The sequence below is a fragment of the Pelecanus crispus genome, chromosome 10 (genome assembly GCF_030463565.1).
Source record: "Pelecanus crispus isolate bPelCri1 chromosome 10, bPelCri1.pri, whole genome shotgun sequence".
NCBI classification, from domain to species: domain Eukaryota; kingdom Metazoa; phylum Chordata; class Aves; order Pelecaniformes; family Pelecanidae; genus Pelecanus; species Pelecanus crispus.
The window spans coordinates 4,044,044-4,066,937 of record NC_134652.1 but is presented as its reverse complement, the minus strand read 5'-3'; the positions used below and the strand labels follow the sequence as shown (position 1 = coordinate 4,066,937).

The 22,894-nt window shown below is 38.8% G+C and overlaps 1 protein-coding gene across 1 annotated transcript in view; it reads right to left on the bottom strand.

Moving 5' to 3' along the window:
• Window positions 1-789: 789 nt before the first annotated feature.
• ADAM12 (ADAM metallopeptidase domain 12) overlaps window positions 790-22,894 on the bottom strand; it is a 191,148-nt gene continuing 169,043 nt past the window's right edge. The window contains exons 15-23 of the mRNA XM_075717488.1: window positions 18,534-18,642; window positions 18,236-18,434; window positions 15,466-15,543; window positions 13,169-13,277; window positions 9,925-10,060; window positions 9,198-9,306; window positions 8,550-8,732; window positions 2,118-2,245; window positions 790-850 (exon numbers count right to left, since the gene is read on the bottom strand). Coding sequence (XP_075573603.1) covers window positions 790-850; window positions 2,118-2,245; window positions 8,550-8,732; window positions 9,198-9,306; window positions 9,925-10,060; window positions 13,169-13,277; window positions 15,466-15,543; window positions 18,236-18,434; window positions 18,534-18,642 — 1,112 coding nt within the window. The remainder of the gene's footprint in view (window positions 851-2,117; window positions 2,246-8,549; window positions 8,733-9,197; window positions 9,307-9,924; window positions 10,061-13,168; window positions 13,278-15,465; window positions 15,544-18,235; window positions 18,435-18,533; window positions 18,643-22,894) is intronic.

The window sequence follows — 22,894 nt, the reverse complement described above, 5'->3', positions numbered from 1 at the left end:
TGAATTTAATTACCAAAGTATCAAAAAGGTAACGACACTGGAAGGCCTGATATCTGCATGAATATGTACTAACCAGATTGTGTCTGAGGAAAATGCGGTTTTAAAAAAAAAAAATACAGTTTATGATATACAGTACTTCTTCAGTAAGAGAACTTGTCCAAAGTGAATACATCCTCTTTCAGCACGGATTTCTCGATGATTTCAAACAGTAATGTGAAAACTGAAATTACAGTACAACTGCTAACGCTGAGTGATACTTTGGTTAAATACATATGTTACACATCTGCGTGCAGATATCGGGCATTTCACCATGTTCTAGAAGAGGTTTTTTTACCCTGACATATTTATTCAAAAGTTTGTTATGAACCATTGAGATTGAGTTGTTTATGCATTTGATTTATCCATGAGTATCAGCACTCCTTACAGAATAGATCAAAACTAAACACTCTACATAGGACCAATAGAGCAGAATTATTCAAGTTCAATGAAATATTACAAAAAAGGCTTCCTTTTTAGGAAAACTCAGCTATGGTAAAAATATCTACTACAGTGCACTGCACTGTAATAAATATTCAACATAAATTAATAATTTACAAGTACCTGAGCAAGTGTACAGAGCACCATAGCACAGCACAGCACCAAAGGCAGTAGCTCAGAATTCTTAAAAATAATGCTGTTTTAAACATTAAAAATTCTAAGTATTGTCATAAAAATGAACTCCAGCTGGAGTTTAAAGATAGTGCAAACTTCTGTCTTCACTTTTTAAAACAAAGGTGTTGGATTTTCTAGTCATTTCACATCAGCAGTGTTGCTGGACCTGGATACCTGCGGTGGATGCTTAGGAGCAGGCCTGTCGGAAAGGAAGAAAATAGCAAACAGTTATTTAAACTTTTGTTAGTTCTCATGGCCAGCATCACGCCTGAGGCATGGAGAAGAATGGTAAAACCTCTTAAAGAGAGTTATCGAAGCTAATGTCAGACATGTAGCGTAGGACTCTCATACTGGGAGGAGATCGGGCATGGTCTATACACACAAGTCCCACCAAGAAGCGTAGGTGGTACCAGCAGACTCTTTCTTTTTTTTTTTTTTTTGGTTTTTTCCCAGTTCAGTTGTTAATTGCTGTTTGGTCACTGGGATAAGCTAGATCAATGATTCAGGTGTTGTTCTTTAAACTCTTGATTTCTTTGGGTGCTCATCAACTTCACACCTGTTCAAAAATGCTACCTAATGCTGTAGAGTAGCAGTTGATTTCAAAAAGTTGTAGGAGTCAGCTAGAAGTGTTATTACTTTCGGAATATCTTACTAGAATGGACAGCCAGGAGCTTAACCAGAGTTCACTCTTGCAGTCTTTTTGCTACAAGTATTCAGAAACTAACTTGATTCTACTTTTAATTTTTCTGAGCAATGTTAAGTGCCTCACTAGTGGAATTCCTGTAGCTGAAAATACTACTTTTATCTTCCTTGGAGCTCACTTTTTATTTGTAGGAAACTGAAGAACATTGGGTAAGACAATATCATTGACTATGCCCATTAACATTGGTCCTAGTTATTTCACTTCCAGATTATGTTTTTTCAACAACCTTTTTTTTTTTTTTTTGAAGGGTACACTTTGTGTGCTTTCTGAATGTTTTGGGTATTATTTTCAGATGATACAAACTGATGTTCCATTGTGAAATGTGTGAACAGAAAATTGCTTTTATTGGTGGTTGATCTTAACAGCATTCAGTTCTCGGCCTAATTCTGTAGGTGGTCTGAGTAGGAAATTTTTTTTCTGCAAGAGCTGTGTTTCTCTCTGGTGCTTATTAACTCCTTTCTTTTGCTAGGAATTGTATTTCGTGGGCAGTTTTTGTAAATATACAGTCAGATGCCTACAGTCAAATTTATATGTAGTATAAATTCTCATACTTGTGTGGAAATCAGTGCAGTTGTGCTGAATCAGAGTGATTTTCACTGCCAGTGAGAATCAGTCTGATACCGCATGCTTTTATAGAAGCAAGTAGAGAATGGCTGTTGCGTAGCTCTCGGCAACAGTTACAGCAGAGCATGGTTACTCAAGACATTTTAGACCTGTCGTTGAACGAAGTGCTATAAATCCAGGCATTTTGATTAGAACTAACCTTACGGGAGTAACGTGAGGCAGAGCTTTTGTGTGTCCAGGCACTGCTGGGCATGCACTGTTATAGCGCGCTTTGGTCAGAGGGTCTGCTGGTAGAGGCTTCTGAGGAGGGTTGGGTTTGTGGTTTTCCTATGAGAAAACATAAGGTCATATTAGTCGTTGGAATGGACGGAACATACTTAACGCAGCAACAACTGAGTTTATACTGAAGATAAGTGCGGAGTAGCTGCGACCAGATATCTAAATAAGTAAGCCATAACTTGTTTTTAATAAACAGGCACGTACATTTTAAAACAAAGTTTTAATACTGTATCTGAATGATTTTGTTTCTTTTGATTCTTTTCTCCAAAAATACTGGGTGCATCTATGCTGGAGTTAATCATTAATTGGTGGTAAATGAAAACAATATAAACTGAATACATAACATTGTAAAAGTAGTTCTATAGAAAGATGGAAATATTAGAAATTACTTTAAAATGCAAATTCAGATGACCACAGAAACAAACTGCTCAAGTCCAGTTTGAATTGGGAGCATCTGTGGATTTTTTTTTTTTTAGAGATGCTGCTGTGCTTTCATTCTGTGGAATTAAATGATTCATTAATAAAGAACAGAAGTCATCTGCTGTCAGGCATGAGCTAATGTCTCTTCTGTGTGGTCCTTGAAACACTGTAAACATGGTAACATGTCTATTTGTGGTCCTCATTTTGAAGAACTGGGATAGATTAAGTGACTTGCTCAGGGCACACAAAAACTCTCCGATATATCCAAAAACTCACTTCAGATCCTTCTACTATTTGAACTGCATAGTCATGCTTTTTCTAAGTAATTTTAGTCTTTACTATTAGTTTGCCATAACTATCATTAGTGAAGTTGACCGAAAAGAAACAAGAAGAGTTTACAAGCATAATCTAGTTAAAGATCCCCTGAAAGATGTAATCAAAACAAGCAGAGGTAGGAATTGCTCACGAATAAAGTACAACTTCTCAGGATCTGTTTTGAGCATCCCTTTGTTTTCTTACTTTTCATGGCAAATGTTTGCTCTTTCAAGAAGAAAATGCAGGTTAACTATCAGTAGGCATTTTAATAAAGAAGAAAATACGGAGCTTAAGTAAACCTCATACGTAGTCATTGCAAATTTACCACAAACTACATTTTAAAGCTGTATACAGTGTCCCTTTTCTTTTTCCCTATTGGCGTAACATGTACTGGTTCTTGAGTGAATGAGAAATAGCAGCATGAAAAACATTTCCTTATTTTAACTTAATGTTGTAGCCAAATCTCTCATCCAATGTAAAAATTAGTCTCTACTATCATCCAGAAGAACTTCTTCTACTATAAAACAAAAGAAACATTTTGCTATAAGAGCCTTGTCTGTGAGCTCTGTCTTTGGGGGGGAAAAAAAAAGATTGCAAACATTCTTGAAATAATCAGGCCAGGCAAATGATGGAATAAATAGCATGCTTGTAAATACTCTATTTAGCTTTATCTTACAGGGCTATCCTGTTGAAAGTCACAGAGTTTAATTAAGCACTTGCAAGGAAGTTCTTCAAAATGCGATCATTTCCCGTGATACAGAACTAGAACCTTAACTCTTAAGAGAAGAAATCTTACCATCACGATGTCTTAACTAAAGTTCACTTTGCGCGCTGAATTTCTTACACAGTAAAATCTTAATGTGTGTGTTTTGAAGAGATATATACCAGTTTGGAACAAGTTAGATCACAGAGGAAACCAGTACTTTTTAAATAACTGAATTCTCTCTACAGTAAAATATAAATTTAAGTTGCTTCTGTAATAATTTTTTTAAAGTTTTAACGTTGATTACATGGGAGAGTATATGCCTCATTACCTTGAGTATGACAGCATTGAAAAACCAAGTTGTAACAAACATCAGCATTACAAAGACAGCAAATAGCAAATGCATCTTTGAACACCATAAAGCCTTTATTCCCTTGCCTGCCTTCACAGAAATGGCCTTTTCCCTCAAGTACTTCTACATGATTAATCACATGAATTAGTCTGGTCACATGAGTATTCAGCTGTTTGCTTGATCAGTCCCTAATTGTTATTGCCTGATTTGTATTTATTCCTTCAACTGGCAGAATGCTTAGGTACCGTAATTGGGAAGAGGAGTTGATCCAGGCTCAGCAGTCTATAGAGAAACAAAAGTCTGAAGAGCTTAAGATCGGGTAAGGATGAATGAACAAAAAGAGAGGAGAACTGTCCTTGTTTGTTTGTGTTTATTAGGTGTGTCCTATGTCTAATCGCCACCTGCAACACGTGAGAGTAGGGAATGATTCACTTTCTGAGAGGAAGTACTGATGGGACCCTATCAGTTGCGTTTTCTCCCCTCTTTTTGCAGGGGAAGCTGGCTGAAATGGCTAATCCGTATGTGCTGATCTAGAACAGTTCTTCAGCTGTGGAGCGAGCATCCTCTCATGGCTGAGCATCAAGATTATCTTTGACACCTAAGCCAAAATAATTCTTTAGGACCTCTTATTCCAGAAGAAACATCCATGTGAGGAAGTATGTTGAAACAGCAATCATACTATAAATATAACTCTGATGGGTACACAAGCCCAACACCAGCTTTTTTTTTTTTTTTTTTCTTTTTTTCCCCCAGAGCTTGTAAAAATGTCATCCTTGAGTTAATATCCTTAAGGAGGAAGCAGCAAGGTGGCTTGACAGAAAGTCTAATATGGCAAGCTGGTAAGAAAGGGTAAAAGAAAAGGGTTTAAAAAAAAAAAAAGGTATTCAGAGAAAAATGGAGATGGAGAATGTGTAATGGCTGAGATGAAGGATAATGGAGGAGCACTTCCTAGAAAGGAGACACCAGCACTGGAAAAAGCCACCAGGAAAACATACATCCTTAGAAGCAGAGGAAAAAATATTTAAAGAAAGAAATACCCTCCCCCAAACTGATTACAGGATGGTCTTTTATATTCTTTATGTGCCACAGGAGAATCTAAACTGGTACAGCTTTGTACGTTAATGTGTGTGGCAACTTGCCTTTGATGTCCTGGCAAGTCTGTAGCACAGCTCATGGTACCACCATGGCTGTGCTTCGTCTCTCTTTCCTTTCTCCCAGTCTGTTTTTTTTTCCCCTAGAGAGCATCAGCTCTTCAATACAAAGAGTTTATGGATGGATTTCTTTGTCCAGTTTTATAGCAACAACTTAGCAGTTAATGCATTCAGTCTCCATCTGTATTTGGGGAGGTATTGTTTTAAATATAGTCATGATCTCTTTTTACAGCTCTGCTAGGAAGAAAAACATAATTCTCCTAGTGAGCACCTACAAAGACTTCAGGTGCATGAAGCTTTAGGTTTTTTCACTGGTTTTTTTCCACTGATTTTTAAATAAGCTACTGGAAGAAGGTTTTTGCCTGAAATGCACTGAGTGAGAAGAGGTGTCTTCCTCAATCTATTTAAATTAGAACTTAATTTGTGTTAGCCCTCTGTGTCTAAAGCCAGCCTGAGGTGTCACAGGAGATGTATTCACAGGAATAACTGTGGTAGAAAGAGCAGAAGGTGAGCCCAGCTCAGTTTTACTAGGAGAAAAGTAAAAATACAAAGCTATGTTTCCTGTAATAAGGATGACCTGTAAAATATGAGATATATTTTGGTAATAAGATGATGACAGTATCAGAGGCAGCAACTGAATGCTAACAGTAACAAAACCAAGTGGAAATGATCAAATCAGAATGCATGGACTGAACCCAGGGTTAGTATAAACCTGCACCGTTTCCTTGATTTCAGTGGTGCTGTGCTGGTTTATATTGACTGTGAATCTGGCCCGTAAATAAAGGGTTTGCTTTGCGAGAGCATCTGAGAGAAGAAAAAGCCGTTTATCAATCCAAAGATGGTTAAATATTAAACTTGGCAACACTTCATTTCTAAGTGGTTTTTTTGGTTGGTTTTTTGTTTTTTTTTTTTTTATTACTCTTTTACTTACACCTGAAAGGAAATTCTATAGCAAAATAATAATCCATTCTTTGCTGTCCCAACAGCCACTAGAGGGGAAAAGAGTTGTCTTAGAGTCTGCTCCGTACGTTGTGCCTCAGCTAGCCACTGCTCGAAGCCCGAAGGCAGCAGGAAAGTAGCTCGTGCTTCCCTGCACTTCTCAGAAGGCAGAAGCAGGAGGAGGCAGCTATGAAGCCATAGAAACAGTGAGTGTGTTCAGATACTCTTCTTCAGCACTACACTGCAGGACTGAGCATCTGGATGATATTATGAATGTAGCAATGATTTTTAAAGTGCCTCCTCTTGATGACCTGATGGATGCACTTCCAAGAGAGTGCTGAAGCAGTACATTAAGTAGTGTCTATATAAACTAGACCAAAACTATTCTCAAGTTAATTTACTTCTTCCAAGCTTTGAGGGGAGCAAAATTGTTGACTTCAGAAGAAAAGATTTTTTTCCCCATCCAGTGTTTTTCTGTGTCCCTAGGATATAAAAGGTAGCTATTGCTGACAGTCTTGAATTGAGGTTATGGACATAATTTTGAAAGAAGTCACTCTTGCTTATTCACTAGGTTGCCTTGAGTTGATCCCCTATTTGTCCTACTTCTGTTCCATGCAGCAACTGAAAATTGGAAACAGCGATATTTTGCTTGACGGAGTAACTGTCACAAGTAATTGGAGCTGCCAAACTGAAAAGCTTTTTGGCAGTTTCAGATCTGTCAGTCTTTGGTAATGATAGTACTAGAGATCTGGTATTCTACCTTGCACTTTATATGGGATTTGAAGGGGAGGGCACTTGGGAACATGAACGGTAGCGGTGCATTGGGCAGCTCTGATGTGCGATGACAGGCTGGGGCAGATACAGCTGCACCATCAGAATGAGAAATAGTTACTTTTTCTTGGAAAGCCTTTTCTCTATCTATCTTCTGCTAATGGGAGACAGTGTAAGCTTGTGAGCTGCTAGATAAGAAGAAATAAAGGAAATTTCTTTCTTTTTTTTAGGGAACCATTTGATTAAGAAATGGAAAAACACTTGTACTTAAAATCTTGACTTTGACCCCTGTGAAATATGCAGAATGTTTTAAGGAATACAAGAAAATAAACAACAAAACCATTGGCGCTAAAGACAAAAGCAACACTAACAAATACTACTTCAGATTTCCTACCAAATTGATTTTAGAAACAATTGGTATTTCCCATTCCCCTGAGATGGAAAATAAATGACTAGCAAGGTGGGAAAGAAGAAGAAAAAGCTTAAATGCTTTGGAAGTGATAAATAAACTGGACACACTTACAAAAGTTGGTCTAATCTGAATGATTCAATGTTCAGACTTAGACAAAATTAAAACTAGACAAAATTAAAACTAGACACACTTTTCCTGCTGTCATAATACGTAAGCACACTGCCATGGCAGCTCAGCGCCGTCTCATCCCTTTTTGTTTCTGTGTTCTTTTTACAACCACTTTTCAAAGCACTGCACTTCAGCAACTGTTTCTCATAGCTGTAGCCATCCCAATAAATCATTGGGAAAGCATCTTGGTGTAGCTCACAAGGTCGCTGCAGGAAGAAGGTGCTCTGTCCTTGGACATCCTAGCTAGGTTGCAGATAGGAGCAGTCAAGACACAGCTGTTTGAGTACGGATTTGCCGTATGTGCATCCAAATCAACGTGATACTCATTTAAGATAGCTCGGTGATAACGACATTTGCTTCATTTTAATCTTGTACTATATCCAGAATAGCACAATATCTACAAAACAGAAATAGTTGGGCACCTGATCCCTTTGCTTAGACACAGTCAACGCAGCCAAAAGAAAGAAGCCAGTGAGAAGAAAAGTGACAATTTAATACAGGCAACTTCATCTACCCTGAATATTGCCTTGAGATGCACCTTATTACAAAAAAAGGGTTACCAGCTCTATTTAAACGTTGCAATGAAGGGTACATCTACATGAAATGGTGTGGGTAGTTACAAGTCTGCTTTTCAGACCTGTGCTCTGGAAAAAAATATGCAATTCCTACGCCCCTCGGCAGAACAGAAGCACGTCGAGCTAATATACCTTTTGCTCTTGCACAAGATGTCTGCAATTTGACTTCCTAAACTATATCACTGTATTTGGCCCCTTGCTAACAGACTGACTGGGCAGCTGGCAAGATGAGCCTGTGTTTGCCGGTAATATGGAGCTTGTTTATACTGTTGTGTCTTTTGAGTGGTGAAAAGAGAGTCCAGGATCCTAAATTTTAAGATCACAGCCTCAGTTGGTATAAACCAATATAACCTTCATGAGCAAAGTGGGAGCTTAAGATATCTTTAAGAAATTATCTACACCTCATTTCTAAACTAGTACAAAGAAAATGCTGTGGGAAAAGGCCAGTATGAAAGATGAGAAAACACTTCATTCCTGTTCACCACATGCAGATACTCACACACTAAATATTAAATAGAAGAGAAGCTAAAAGAAAAGCAGGGTTACCTGGGCGAACCTCAGCGAAGGGTTAGCTGGCAAGGGTCTTTCAGGCACGGCATGATGACATGGCAGTTGGGGAAGGGGTGGAAGGACTCGCTGCGGTGTTTTTAATTGCGGCAAATTGTGTGTCTTCACAGGGTTACTAATGTCAATGATCTGATATGGCAGTGGCCTTCTTGGACCATCTCTCTGTGAAAACAACCCCACCCCAACAAAAAAGTTATGAACATCAAGAGCTGACTTAAGTGTTACTACTTTAAAAATGTATGTTATTCACTTGCTTTTCTCTTCCCTCTGCTTTGATCTATCTTCATCACCTTCGCAACCAGAGAAGCAATTAACAGCTTCCAGAGTCCTACTCGAGCACTAATCCTTCACTGTTCAGCTGTAGTGTTCTGGAGTAAGCTGGCTGGCTCTATCCTGGAGACTAAACTCTTTCTTTTCTGCACTTGACATATCTACCTGTCTAAAACTTGGAAGCCATAAATGTATTTTGAAGCCTACATCTTCTCCAGTTTTACATATTGTTAGTTCTACATGATATTAAGCTCATGTAATAATTGTGTTATAATAAATTACTTAAAGGAGATCAAAAATACGTAACATGCTTTTTTCTTCCCTTTTTTTTTTTTTTTAAACTACTTAGGGACTCACTTTTTGCATGTTTGTATTTTGTGGCTTCATGATGAGATTTTTACTGAGAGATGTGGTGTGAACATGATTAGGATCAGATGAACTGGAAGGTCTTGCTGGACTCACAGACCTGCAACACAAACATATATTTATTGAACGCAACATTCTACTTTATAACTTTTTTTTTTAAAAAAACAATAGCCTCTTTTCAGAATGATATTTTGCAAGGACTTTCTGACTTTTTATAGTAAACAAGGAAAGTAAAAATTGTCTAGTGCTCCTGCAAGAATAAAAATAAATATTGATTTTTTTGAAACCAGTAGTCTGTTAAATTAGCTTCTGCAATCTGTGGAAATGCAGCTTTGTAACACCCAAGAGACTATTCTAACGAATCTAGCATTTAAACAATAATGACCTCAAATATGAAAGTTTCAGCTCACTCGACTGAGTTTAGCTAAAAGGCCATGCAATGTAATGAAACTATAAAGGCAATACTTCCTTCACTTCTTAATTTTCTGTCACAAAAGAAAAGAGTTAAACCAAACCTACATTATTTAATGACAATCCATAAAGTTAAAGTAAACCAGGAAAAACACCGTGGCTAATACTTGGTGAATATTTTTGTGAAGGCTGTCTCTTTCTAGCTTATTCGCACCGCCCTGTGATGAATGTCAAGATGAGATGTGCCATGTTTACAGCTACTTTCTACTGATATCTATTAGAGTATAATTAGGGAAAATGATCATACCTTAGTTTCTCTATTGTTGTCTTTTTACTTGTAAACAACCACCTCATGAAAGTCTTCCTTTTCAGATACATGATCGATCCAGCAAAGATAAGGCACAGAATGGTTATCAACACTCCTATGGTTAAACTCTTATTGTCTGCAACAAAACGCATTGAGTTAACTTCTATCAAGAGCCATCTTGACTGAAATGTGTTACGTGGATGGAGCAGGACAGTGCTGCCTGGCCCGGGTTTCTAACTGCAGTGCAGGTGAAGTGAATAAACTATGAATTAAAGACTAATAAACTCTTATTTCTTCTAGCCTGGAGCTTGAATTTTGCTCTGGTTTAAAGTTATTTAACATTGGGGAAAAACTGGTCAAAATATAGCGCTGTAGGTCCCTTCCAACTAACTGTTGTATTCTGTTCTATTCTAGGCAGATATCTGGGTCCAAACGCGAACATCTCCATGTCTTCTCTCTGCACCTATGTTCGGGTCCTGCTTGGGTTGTCACCTGCAAATGGGGCCATGAGGCTGTTGGCCTCATCCGGACACCACAGGGTGATGGCTGGAGCAAAGCCAACTGGCACCTCCACGGGCTGCCTGCTGCCAGGGTGGGAGGGAGGCAGAGGCTGAGAGGGAGGGAGGAGGGACGGAAATGCCTAGATCACGGTTTGGCCATTTAAAAGTGCAAACTTTTAAATGTTCTGCCCCTCAAACAGAGGCAGTAAGCCTAGCTCCTTTATAACCAGATTTTAAGGGTTTCGTTGTGCTTTAACGCCGGGCAAACAGTCTGGAATCTGGAGTACTGTGGTCCAGCCCAGCCGGCTGTCAGGTTGAATCTGGAGGCAAGCGAGGAGCCGAAGGAAAGCTTTCAGCAACAGTGTTGTGTGCTCTCAGAGGGATGCTCTGCTTAGGAGGGGCTGCAGCCTTCTGTACTTGTTCCAGTTTTCGGAGTGCTTTAAGCTGCTTTAAGTACCTTGCTGGGACCCAAGTGAGGCGCAATAGTGAGATGAACCCTGACTAGACGACTCGCAGCTGAAAGCAAGCCTTATTTTTAGGAAGAGGTAAGCAGCAGCTCTGATCGTTACGGATATGTGATATGATCGTTGCCTGGAGGAGAGGATGTTGTGATTCTTCAGGACTGCTGACCTAAAAAATGCACGCTCCAACAGTAGGAGAAACATCTTTAATCTTTGCTCCGGTAACCTGTCATCGCTGTCTCAGTCTTATCCTGATTGATTTTCAGCCAGCTGGCTCTCGCCTACTGGCCTGAGCTCACTCGGATGCTGGTGGACGGAGTCGGCAGCTCTGATGGAGCAAACTGCACGTGGAGCTTGATGGGGCAAGAAGTGCTAAGCTTTTTACCTTACAGCGCTGCAGAGTAATAAATCCCTCACCACCCCTAAAAGTTTAATAAAATTAATCAGCTAAGATTATGCAATTTAAATTGATTAACTTCTCTACCTAACAATTAAATATTTAAGGCTTCTTTCTAAGAAAAATATAGTGTCAAACACACGCGTTTATTCTAAGTCAGCTGGGTGAAATCAGTTACTAAATGCTAATGAGACCGTGTGCCTTGTTTGACTAAGATGAAAGTATTTTATTGAGCTAATCCTTCTGTAATTTGATTTAGAGATGTGCAAACTGCTTGGATCATAATCCAAACCACCCCATTAAGTGTTCATATTTAAATCCAAGTGTCAGCGATAGAAAATTAGGTCCTCTAGCAATTTCCATATTTGTTTATTCCCAGTATTACTGAATGTAGCAGTGTCTTTTGAGAAAAATGGTGAAACTACCGCACTATATTAAACTATTGTTAAAACAATTTTCTGTTAAATTGAAGAGTTAGCTTCCAAAACACAAAATGCAAGAAAGAGCAAAGATGTCCTATATTTGTCTTCTCCCGTTAGTGTTGCCTGTGCAGCACGTTATTATAATATATTTTGTAGCTCTCTAGATCCTTAGCTTTCAGGTAAGCTGAAAAAGCACTACAATGCTTTAAGGCAAATCTTAAAAGAAAACATTTAACACACAAGTAATCGCTCTTGTTCAGTGCCTGAGCACGGTTTCTTTGCTATGTTACTGACTGGTAGGTATTTCAAAAAAAAAAAAAAAAAAAGATCTTTCAACAGTGAAATCATAATGTGGAGCCTTGTTATGGAAATGACCATGATGTCGTAAATCCAGTATTACAATTCACTGCAGGATCTGGCATGTAGAGAATACAATCCGTTTTGGTTTTGAATAGCATTATTTGTATGAAAACAGGCAGATAATTTTCCAGCAAGTTTTAGTTTACATATGTATATGTGAGTAGACTGCTTGTCTTGTCCCTTGCTCAGACATAAATCAGAAACAACTCCATGGAAGTCACTAAATTTACAGTACTCTGGAGAAAAATTGGCCTGTGATGATTATTAAATCCTATAAAATTCACAATGTGTAGAAATAATTCTTTCTGAGGTTGGCCAAAGGTGATGGAAGATACTATAGCCGATGTTCTGCAGACTGAACAAGGGGAAATTGAAATACAAATTATAGAAAATGCACATCTCCTACTACTATCATATGTGAGGGCAACTTCTAGTAAATGCGTGGAAGCTATCTATAAAACGTAGTTTTAATCTGAAAACGGTCAGAAATCTGCTCTTTTCCACAACACAAATGATCCTCCTTAGAAGCACAGTATCAAATATAGTTTTGTTTTTTGATTAGGCAATAATTTTGCATTTATAACTTACTGCAATATTCATTAGGCACACAGCTACAGAAGCAGGTTATGTGTACAATAAGCTGGTTCTATCCTGATGCACTCGGTGGAGAACACTGGAGCTTGGCATACCTCAAGGTGAATCCAAGAGTACTGCAACATTCATCTACCATGGCAACAGGATTAGCTCGAGTGTGGGAGTTAGCTCCTCACCCTTGCCCTAAATCAATACCACTTCCTACTTATTGCAGTGAGCTACTAAACTTGACCATGTATCTTGAAAAAAAAAAACCAGAAAGGCAAAAAAAGGTAAAGAAAAGAACCCACCAGGACCACTGTGCCTTTAGTTATGCAAGAAAATGATTGCACCCAGCTAGCCTTGGTTTCCCTTCGCTGAATTTTCGAGTTGGTGCCAATGTGTTTGGATTAAGCTACTTGATTTACTGACTTATTTCCCAATCTTGTAAGCTCATTGCTTGCAAGACGACACTTTGTGTTTCCACTCTTTATCCTGGAAACTACAAGTAAAGCATGAGTTGCTACTCACCTGCTTGCCTAATTGGTCCGCTGTCCATGCTGCCACCAAACCCTGGCTTGTCGCAGTAGGGGGGGGCCCAGTCAGCCTCGCAGTGACAGTTCTTTTTGTTGTTACAGACCTGCAAAACAAGAGAAATGACCTAACGTGAGAAGGATTACCCTACACATCCGAGCACAGCGGTGGCTCATAAGGCCTCCTAATCAGATAGTGACACATCTGAAAGAAAGAAAACTTAGAGAAGAAAAGAGATGTACTGGTATCTGCATAATGGCACAACTAAGATGGCATAGAGCAACTCAGAGGGCAAGAAGACACCATGGAGCAACAGGGATCCTAAAAAAAAGCATTATTTATTTGGCAGGTAATCATTTGAGTTGCACCAGCTGACAACTTCAATAATATAAGGATAATCACACAGCTCTGAAGTCTTATTCCCTCTTTGCCTCCAGCAGCAACATTATCTGCTTTCTAACTTCTGTTCCTTCTGCCTTCATAGGAACAAGAGTCTCTGGGTGCTGTTAAAGGCTGGAAAGCTTTGTCAGCCCTCTTGAACACTCCTAGCCATCAAGGGCTTGCCCTAGCTTGCATACTGATTTTTCCACCGCTCAGTTCCCGCAGCTCTAAGAGGAACCAGTCGCTGGAAGAGCATGTGGAACTGGAATCAGGGCTGAGGATCCCTCCCTTTGGCATCACACCTGCGCCGTCTATAAAGATACAGTCCTCAGTGTTCTGGGCGTTCTATTCTGAGTTAAGGAACAACTCGCAAGGCCTGATTTACCAAATGCACCCTGCTGAATAAGAGAGCTCCGAAGGACTGGAGTCCGTCATTAACATCAGCCTGTTCCCGCTGCGGAGAGCAGAAGGAGCCGGTAGACCCCCGGCTTTTTCCTCAGGAGGTCCCACAGCCCCAAACACCCATCAAAAGAAGGGCTGCTTTTTATTTCCTTTTGCTACCACCCAAGCGGCGGCTACGTGACTAACACAGAGACTAAAGCTCCGTGCTGTATCGACAGAATACGTGAACTGAACGGGCCCAAAATTTTGTTGGACAGGAGGGACATGGCATAGTCACGTGTAGATGCTCAAACTGATTTTTAAATAAAGGTTTTGGGCTTAGTGCTAGTTGTCAATATGGTCCTAAATTCTGTGCTGACACTGATCATCACTGATCTACCACCACCATGGAGAAACCACACAACAGATTAAGAAATGGATTTCTCAGTAAGACGCTAGTTAGTTCACAGAGGTTTGCAAATACGCATTTTTTTTCTGGCAAGGTCAGCTGGCTGGCTTTCAGAAAGACTATACTGGCTGTGTCTGCAGAGTATTAAAATATTCACATAGCTTAGACTGGCTATGGTTATGTAAAATGAAAAAAAAAAATTACTTTTCAAAGACAGCTAGATAATTAAAAATATTATTCTTTAAGCATTATTTTTTAAATTGAAGCACTACAGACATTCCCATCTACATTTCCACGAGGCCATTTTTTGCGACTCAGGAGTCACCAGAGGTTCTCCGTCATACAGACATAAAGATGCCAGTCTAAGCCAATGCTCATTCCTGCACAATGCTAACGTGCGGCACCACCAGCACTGCACAGTTTTTCAAATGTGGGATGATAAAATAAGTTAAAGCAAATTAAAATCCCTTCTCAGGAGAGGACAGAGAATTTCCTATGGCTCTTCCAATGTGGTTGCCACAGCTTTTCACAGAAACAAACAGATCATCAGCAAACCAAGGTTAATAAGGCATAGCTTGACATAATTAACATTTTCATAATATAAACTAGGCTTCAAAACACTTTGGTATTATTAACTGATATCATCAAATTTTTCATCCTGCACCACTTTCATACCATGAAACTCATTAATATGGTTTTACTTTATTTTAGTACTTTTGGAAATGCTTTTCCATTTCACTCTCAATTCAAATGCGTATTTTAACTTCTCTGTATCTACATAGAAACTATTTTTTGAAATGTTAATGGGAATTCTTCATGCAGGAAGGTTAGACTTAAAATTGCTTTGAAGAGGACAAAATTCCTTTTTATCACAGACTGTTAATTAAGAACAAGATAATTACTACTTGATAAATATTTCTTCGTTAAATAAAAATAATTTAATTTCTTGCAGTTCATATAAGGGACAGTGAAAATGGAAATAGATAATAAAAAAGTATCGCAGTGACTTTGACTGATACATTACAAACAATCATAGATCCCAAAGCTATTACATAAAATGATTTCTTGTCCAGTGTTTATTGACTGATGATTGTAAAAAAAAAAGTGTTCCTATAATGCTTACTCCACGTCCATGGCACTTTGTTGCACATTTATGTACACCAAAAACACTCGTATTCTGGCACCGGCGATTAAGGCAAATCTGCAAAATAAGAGAAGAGGGGTTTCAATAAGGACAGAACTGCTGTGCTCACAAGGCAGCACGTCCCTCTCTGTGTGTCTTCGGCCATCGATGGTTCTTTTTAGCAGTTAAAGATTTCCCAGTGCACGTGCTGCATTGACAGCCTTCCACTGACAAAAAGATAAGGACACCAGAATTAGGTGTCTTCTTCTTCTGCCTTTGTAAGTGTTTCGGGTCAAAATCTGTGGAAGTTGAAGTCTGCTCTCGATCGGCATCCTGGCCAATACTGAATTTCAGCCATAGCTCATATTTGGTTCCTACGCTGAGCTTGTGTAAATAAACACTCACAGTTTCACTGAAGTGGAACTAGTGGTGAGCTGCTGGGGTTTCAGGGGTTTTTTAAGCCAATTTAAAAAAGAGCAATTTGCATTTTTTCAGGACTAGGAATGCACTGAGCAGGATTCTTCTTTGTACCTGATCTGGCTACATTCATCTCTTCACAGCAGCAGATGATTCCTCAAGGAAAGGGTCAGGTCCCCTCATGGTGTAAATTAGCACAGCTCTGTTTATATCAATCGTGCAATACTTTTTCCTGCTAGTATGGAACTTGGACCCCGGACAGCCTGAATATTTAACTGAGGTCATTGATATATATGGGCTCATCATTGTTCTTAACTGAGACCTTTCTATGAGTTTGCCCAAGCTAAACTATTTTTTTGGTGTCAAATATAAACCGACCATATTTAAAGTGTAATAATAATCTTATAGGAAATGGAAGTAAACAAATAGCATATGCAAAGTAATAAAATTCAATTTTTTTTTTGTTTTCCAGTCTTTATGGGCAAACTTTACTCTGCCAATATAGCTGAAATTTGAGGTAAAGCAAGATTAGTACCACCTAATAATACCATCAAACAATCAAATGACTTATGAAGATGTCAGTAACGAGAAATTATCCTACTCAAAATTGAAAAACCAAGAAATTAAGACTGGAATAACTGTTACTATGCTATATTGACCAAAAAATAAATAAGAAAAAAAAAAAAAAATCACTGCACAATTTTGCTCATGTTTAACTGCAGTTCAGTTCAGTAGTACCAAAAGTCAGTCACAATAATTAGCATTAAGCAGGGAACAGTGTTGAAGGAGACGACATGGATGCTTAATCAGGGCACTTATCCCCTGGGGAGAAGGAAAAAATGGAAAGGAAATTGGAGTGAATTGGCATCAACATGCACGCATGTAGAGAATATGGTCTGATTACAGCAGTATTCACAATTCAAATATTCATAGTGCAGTAGCACGCAGAATTTTGATCACATTAAAATGGCTGCATTTCAAATTGTGTATCTTCAGCTTAGAGAACTCAAGAATATTTAAATTCATATTCTTAATCCGTAATACAAATGCACTAATGTCCTCAAAGTAAAACATACAATTTCATAAGTATTAGCCTGTGTATTCTATAGTATGTATGTGTATGATTAGATAGATTAGAAAGATTAAATACTCATTAGTAAAACATAATGGGGTGCTTTCCCAGCGTTGAATTTTCTTTGAAAAGACATTTTAGAACAGATTGACTTAGAAATGTAAGGGTTGTTTTCCTGTAACAGAACTGTAGTTTCACTAGGGACGTATTTTAAACCAGTTCCCAATGCACTGTGATAATCCAACATAAATCAAAAGCATTCAGAAATTCAGAGGCTTACTTGAATTTACCACAAATTTTCAAAGCACTTTTTTTTTTTTTCCCTTCTTGTAAGTAATCCACTGAGGGTATGGAAACCTTCTTCATTTCAATAGTTCTTGGACTGCTTTCCATTCCTTCCCCCTGTAAACTCATGGCTGTTTCCCATCTTTCTCTGTTCCTTTTCTCACAAAAGTAAAACTAAGAATGAGACAGCTATATGAAATTTGGACTACATTCGCATTGCATAATTCAGTAAGTTTGCAAAATATGATTGCAAAAATCAGTTCTGGCGGCTGAACATCAATGGGGTTATATTTTTCTAATAGTGCATAGATAGCTAGCTTTTCCTGCAAGAAAAAAAAGGGGGGGGGGAACCATAATCATAGAATCATAGAATCGTTTAGGTTGGAAAAGACCTTTAAGATCATCCAGTCCAACCATTAACCTAACACTACCAAGTCCACCACTAAACCAATTCAGGGTAGAGTAGCAATTTCGTGTTTCCTGGCTTAGTGGCTGGATTATTTTTAATGAAAGTAAAAACTAGGAATCATTAAGGTTGGAAAGGATCTGTAATATCATCAGTCCAACCATGAACCCAACACCAGCAGATATAATACATTTTGAAACCTAAAGTGACGTTAATGAGAATTTTGCAATGCCATAGACACTGGGAAAGTGGATACATTGAACTCCTCAGAAATTCATTAACGATCCTGTAATGTATTTTGGTGTACATATTTTGCAGAAAACCTCTAGCCTACATGGACAGATACTTGGGACTGTCCTCAAAAACTGTTATAAACTTAAGCAACTTGCATTGCATCTGCAAATCTGTAATCCAGAACAGTGGCCAAAAGAAGGAGGGAGTTGAAAATCTGACTCAGTGTGAGCATGAGAACCAATTTTTTTTGTGGAAAAAAATAACCCCAAAGCAGAAAACAGCCAGATTAGTAGAAAATACTTTGCAGCATGAGGGTAGCAATGTTTTCCTTGTTTGGGAGTACTTCAGAACCTTACTTTTCCATCTTCACACTTGGTTCCTGACAGCACAAGACCAGGATCGGGCATATCATCACCCAAATACACGTGGGTACCACGACACAGAATCTTGCCACCTTCCTGAAGCGGGATATTAGTTTCTATGGAAACAGCATTGGTACCAATTACAGGTCGATTTGCTCCCCCTTGACACTGAATTTTTCCACATTTAGCATCTCTGAAGGAAATAAACAAAACCAAAAATTAGTTAAATAATTGCAAAAGTTGTAAGCCCTCTCCCACCACCCTTGCATCTGTTTGTAAGGAGAGACCCTACCTGGGTTCACATTTGGCAAAGGAGCTCTTGGAGTCTTTGCCACAGTTGCCATAAGGATCACCTGCAGAATTGACTCTCTCAAAGCAGATCCCGGGAGCAGGTTTCGCACCTGAAAAAAAACCCCTAATCAGAACTTCCATCTCATACAAGGTGTTTTTAATAATTTTGTTTGAGCTCCACTGATGCTTTAGGGGAAGATAAGATGTGATCTTCATATTGATGAAACACAACAAAACAGTCGTGCTGGATCAGCATGCTAATTGAAGAGCCTGAATGTGCGGGTTTTCCACTGTTATTTGTCTCTCTTGGCAATGCTGAGCAATCGACAATGCAGAACTCAATCTCTTTCAGAATTTCTCTAGATGATATACCTCTTGTGAATCCTCCTAGGACACAAAAACTTTTAGCAAATGCCAAATCTAGTTCGGTGAAGAAAGACAAAGGCCAGCTGGTAAGTTAACTCCGTTCTTTTTACAGGAGTCCACATGATTCTAGTGAAAGCCCAAGAGCTAAAGCCAAAGAAAATACTTTTCAAGAAAGGCCTTTTTAAGTGCAATTCAGAACAACATGAAACCAGAAGATATCCAGTTGCAAACTAGGGTGCTATGTGGCCGTAAAAACACGAACATGTGACATGGCAAAGAGAACGTGCTGCTGTTAGCTCAAGCTAATGTACTGGGGAGAGGAAGAGAACCCATCCCCACCTTAATCCTCAGCAAATTCACTCCTGAGAGGAAAGACTGACTTGAAAGACGGGTCATTTCTACCATGGTGGTAGAAGTAGGAATCTGGGAAGACAGGCAGCATCTGGTTCTTATCTACCATAGCCTTTTATGATGGAGACATGTCCTAACAGCAAAGGAACTTTCCTGATGGGAGTAGTACTGGAAATGTTTGTGCAGACAGATTACTCATTCCTACGTTTTAGAAGTTAAAAGGTACTATTAGAACATCCATTCTAATGTCTTATACAGACAATATCCTGTCCATTTTTTCCCCAGATTATGACCAAGTATTGAATATCTTCTAGGGGAAGATACATGCGTTCATCTGAAATGTCTAAGAGGTGGAGGATCTACTTCCCTAGTTTGACTATTGCAATGATTAATTAGTCCATGTATTAGAATTTAATCCCTCTGTTCTAATATGTAGTGTGGCTTTTGTGTCCAGCCAATAATTGCTGCTCTTTGTAAGATTAAGAAGCCCCTTGCTAGGGCCCTTTACTACCCCATATTTTCTTTCCATGAAGATAATTAGTAGCACAATCAAGTCATTGCCAACATTTCAACTACTCCAATAGACAGCTTAGCTTTGAGGAGACGAGGTCGTAAGGAGACACACTGGCTAAAACTCTTAACAGATATCTGCTAGATACATTTTTGTACTTTTGATAGATCAGCCAAACTAAAATGAAAAGAAATGGCAACAAATGATGTGATAGCCTAAAGGCTGCAAATATACCTTTCCTACAGTGTTCCCTGATCTTTAACAGAGACAGAATATCTGAGTTAACGTTACATTTTTTTTCAAATGTTTTGAGCCATTTCCAAGTGTGTATGCCTCTAACTGTGGGTAAAACATATAATTTATTTAAACCATCCTGAAGATTTCATTTGAAAGCCTTCAAAGAGGAAGAAGGTTTAAAAAAACAAACAAAAAAAGGGGGTCAAATTCCTGGAGAAGAAAACACAAGTATGATTGTAAAACTTCCAGTTGGTGTGGATTTTTTCACTAATAACTCAAAGATTAAAGCCTCAATTAATTATCTGCATTTCACAGTTAGAAGCTTGACTAATACTATATACTGCCGAACAGCAATCGAATGCTATTAAGAACAAAATATTAAAACTTGAGGAGCTTAAGATGGCACCCTTTTTTCCTTCTAACATTTTTACATACTGAAACTGGAAAACTCAGAAAGCAAGGCACAGAAGGAATGGAGCATGAGCTGCTGGTTCCCTGGAGAGCAGGACAAGAGCTTGAAATTCTTTGGAAGATTACGATCAAGCTTGCTGAGTTCAGAATATTTCTCAAATCTGGAACTATTAAAAGGGACTCACACAGGATTCTTTCACTTCTTTTCATTAAACCACAAGCAATAATCAAAAAATCAACAAAAGCATCCAGACAAGGCACTGTGCAAAAAGCAAAAGTAAAATTTCCATTTTCAGCATGTAGATTCCTCCTCGTCTTTCCAGGGCGGGCACATTAACTATTCAGCTTGATACAAGCATTAACATGTGCATATACTATGCCAGCTTCAGAAGGGATGGGGAGGGAAGGAAAAAAACATGCCGTAAGCAAGAGGCCAAGTAAAACTGCTTTTTCTTCCACACCTGCAAAGACCGACTTGCTCGGACCTACCTCGCCAAAGGAATAAGCCCCCCACCCATCTACCATGATCGTATACAATAGCTGGGGGTCTCGGTTTTTTCTTGGCCGGGAGCCTTGTGCCCCAACTAGTTCAGCCCACGGCGTATCATTGGAATGACTGGAAGCTTCCTCGGAGATTTGTCCCCAGCAGCCCAGAGCACAGACATACTTTCCCCAGAGTGGTGTGTAGCTCCAAAAACTGCCAAAAGCAAAATGAATGCGCACGTCCTGTGCTTCGACTGTGAGTGGCCTAACAAAGACTTATTAAAAAAAATGGTGTTAAAGGGAGAAAGGGCTCCCTGAAATACAAAGAGGTTTTAAGGTATTTATCTTCCTCTTTCACCTGGTGAAACTTTTTTTTTTTTTTTTTTTTTTTTTTTTTTTTTGACTGTAGGAGTCAAGTGTGCTACATATGATGGAAAGCAGCCCGCAGGAAGAACAACACATCTGCAGCATCCTTGCCGGGCTCAGACAGTGAGCTTTAACTCCAACCAATAATACTTGACAAGAAAACAGATCTCATGGAGTACAAAAAAATGCTCCCCTGCTAGGCTCGGAGCAGTCTGTGTATGAAAACACCTGGTACCCAATGATCATCTGTGGCTTGGAAACCAAAATCTAGCTTCAATTTCTGTCTTTGGGATCAAACCAAAACACATTGTTGCTTGGGATTCAGATGGCTGTTCCCCCTCCTGACTGGTTTCTCACAATATTCGGACTTTTTTATAGATGAAAATGTATCAGAGTGTAAGAAGCTGAACAGATGGAGCTACCAAGTTAAAAGGAGGTTTTCAGAGGATGCTTAAGGAAGAGAATTGCAATGTTGTGTTTCTGGAGGAAACCCATTTATCATGACTGTACCATATAAACTGAAGCAGAAAGTCCTGTCTTTCTCTATTTTGCTACCTCTATAGGCAGAGGCAAAATGATTTGTGAAAGATTTCTAGTGGTTATTAAGTGCTTTGAGCTGGATGAACGGAGTTTATTTCACTTTGCTATTGATAATTATAGTATCATGACCCTGTAATTAAGGTCCTGTCAGCCTTTCCACGCCAAACCTTATTCAAGGGATTAAATCAGCCATTTGAAACTGCAGAAGGTTAAAGTTCACCACTGCAGTTGTCAGCCTGGAGAATATGGTTGGTTTTTTTTTCCCCTCCAAATGTGTATATTGATAAGCTCGCTTCTTCCCTATATGGTTGCAAAAAAAGAGTTGTTCTATGCTTTTGGAAGCAATACAGAAATGCTGTGTCATTTCAGATCAGTGCAAGACCTGCTGCAATGAGAAAATACCGTCACAGTCTCCCGAAAGACAAGAGAGAAATTTCTGACCATGGTGCTGATTCCCAGAACAGAGAAACACCCGATATCAGGCTGACAGCGGAAAAGATATTTCAATTCAGTTCACAACATTGTCTCAAGACTTATTTTAAAAAAATATACAGCATTTATGGGCGTGGAGGGGAAAAAAAACCCAACCTCCGAGTAACAGACTGGAGTTCTGTTGCTCAGGCTGTGCCAACTAACACCATGAACAACTGTATAAATAAATATAAGCATAAAAATACAGTTCTCTGTCATGCGATTTGCACCTGGATTTTATATCTCATTAAGTTTGTTTTACTGCACTGATGATGCAAAGCAAACTTTCCACAAGCTCCCCTTGGCTTCTCTCTTCATCTTGGTGATCCCTGTTGTTAAGTCTGTGCAAGAGCAAGGAGGGGTTGAGCTGTTATTTTTTGCATTTAAGGAGTATGCTAGCTCTCACTGTCTCTGAGAATATGGCTTAATGCCTTTCACATCTCCAAAAGAAAAGGCTTGGCCGTAACTTTGTGATGATTTACTACTCTACCCTGAATTGGTTTAGTGGTGGACTTGGTAGTGTTAGGTTAATGGTTGGACTGGATGATCTTAAAGGTCTTTTCCAGCCTAAATGATTCTATGATTCTATGATCAAAATAGTTTGATTTTACCAAATTAAAATCTTT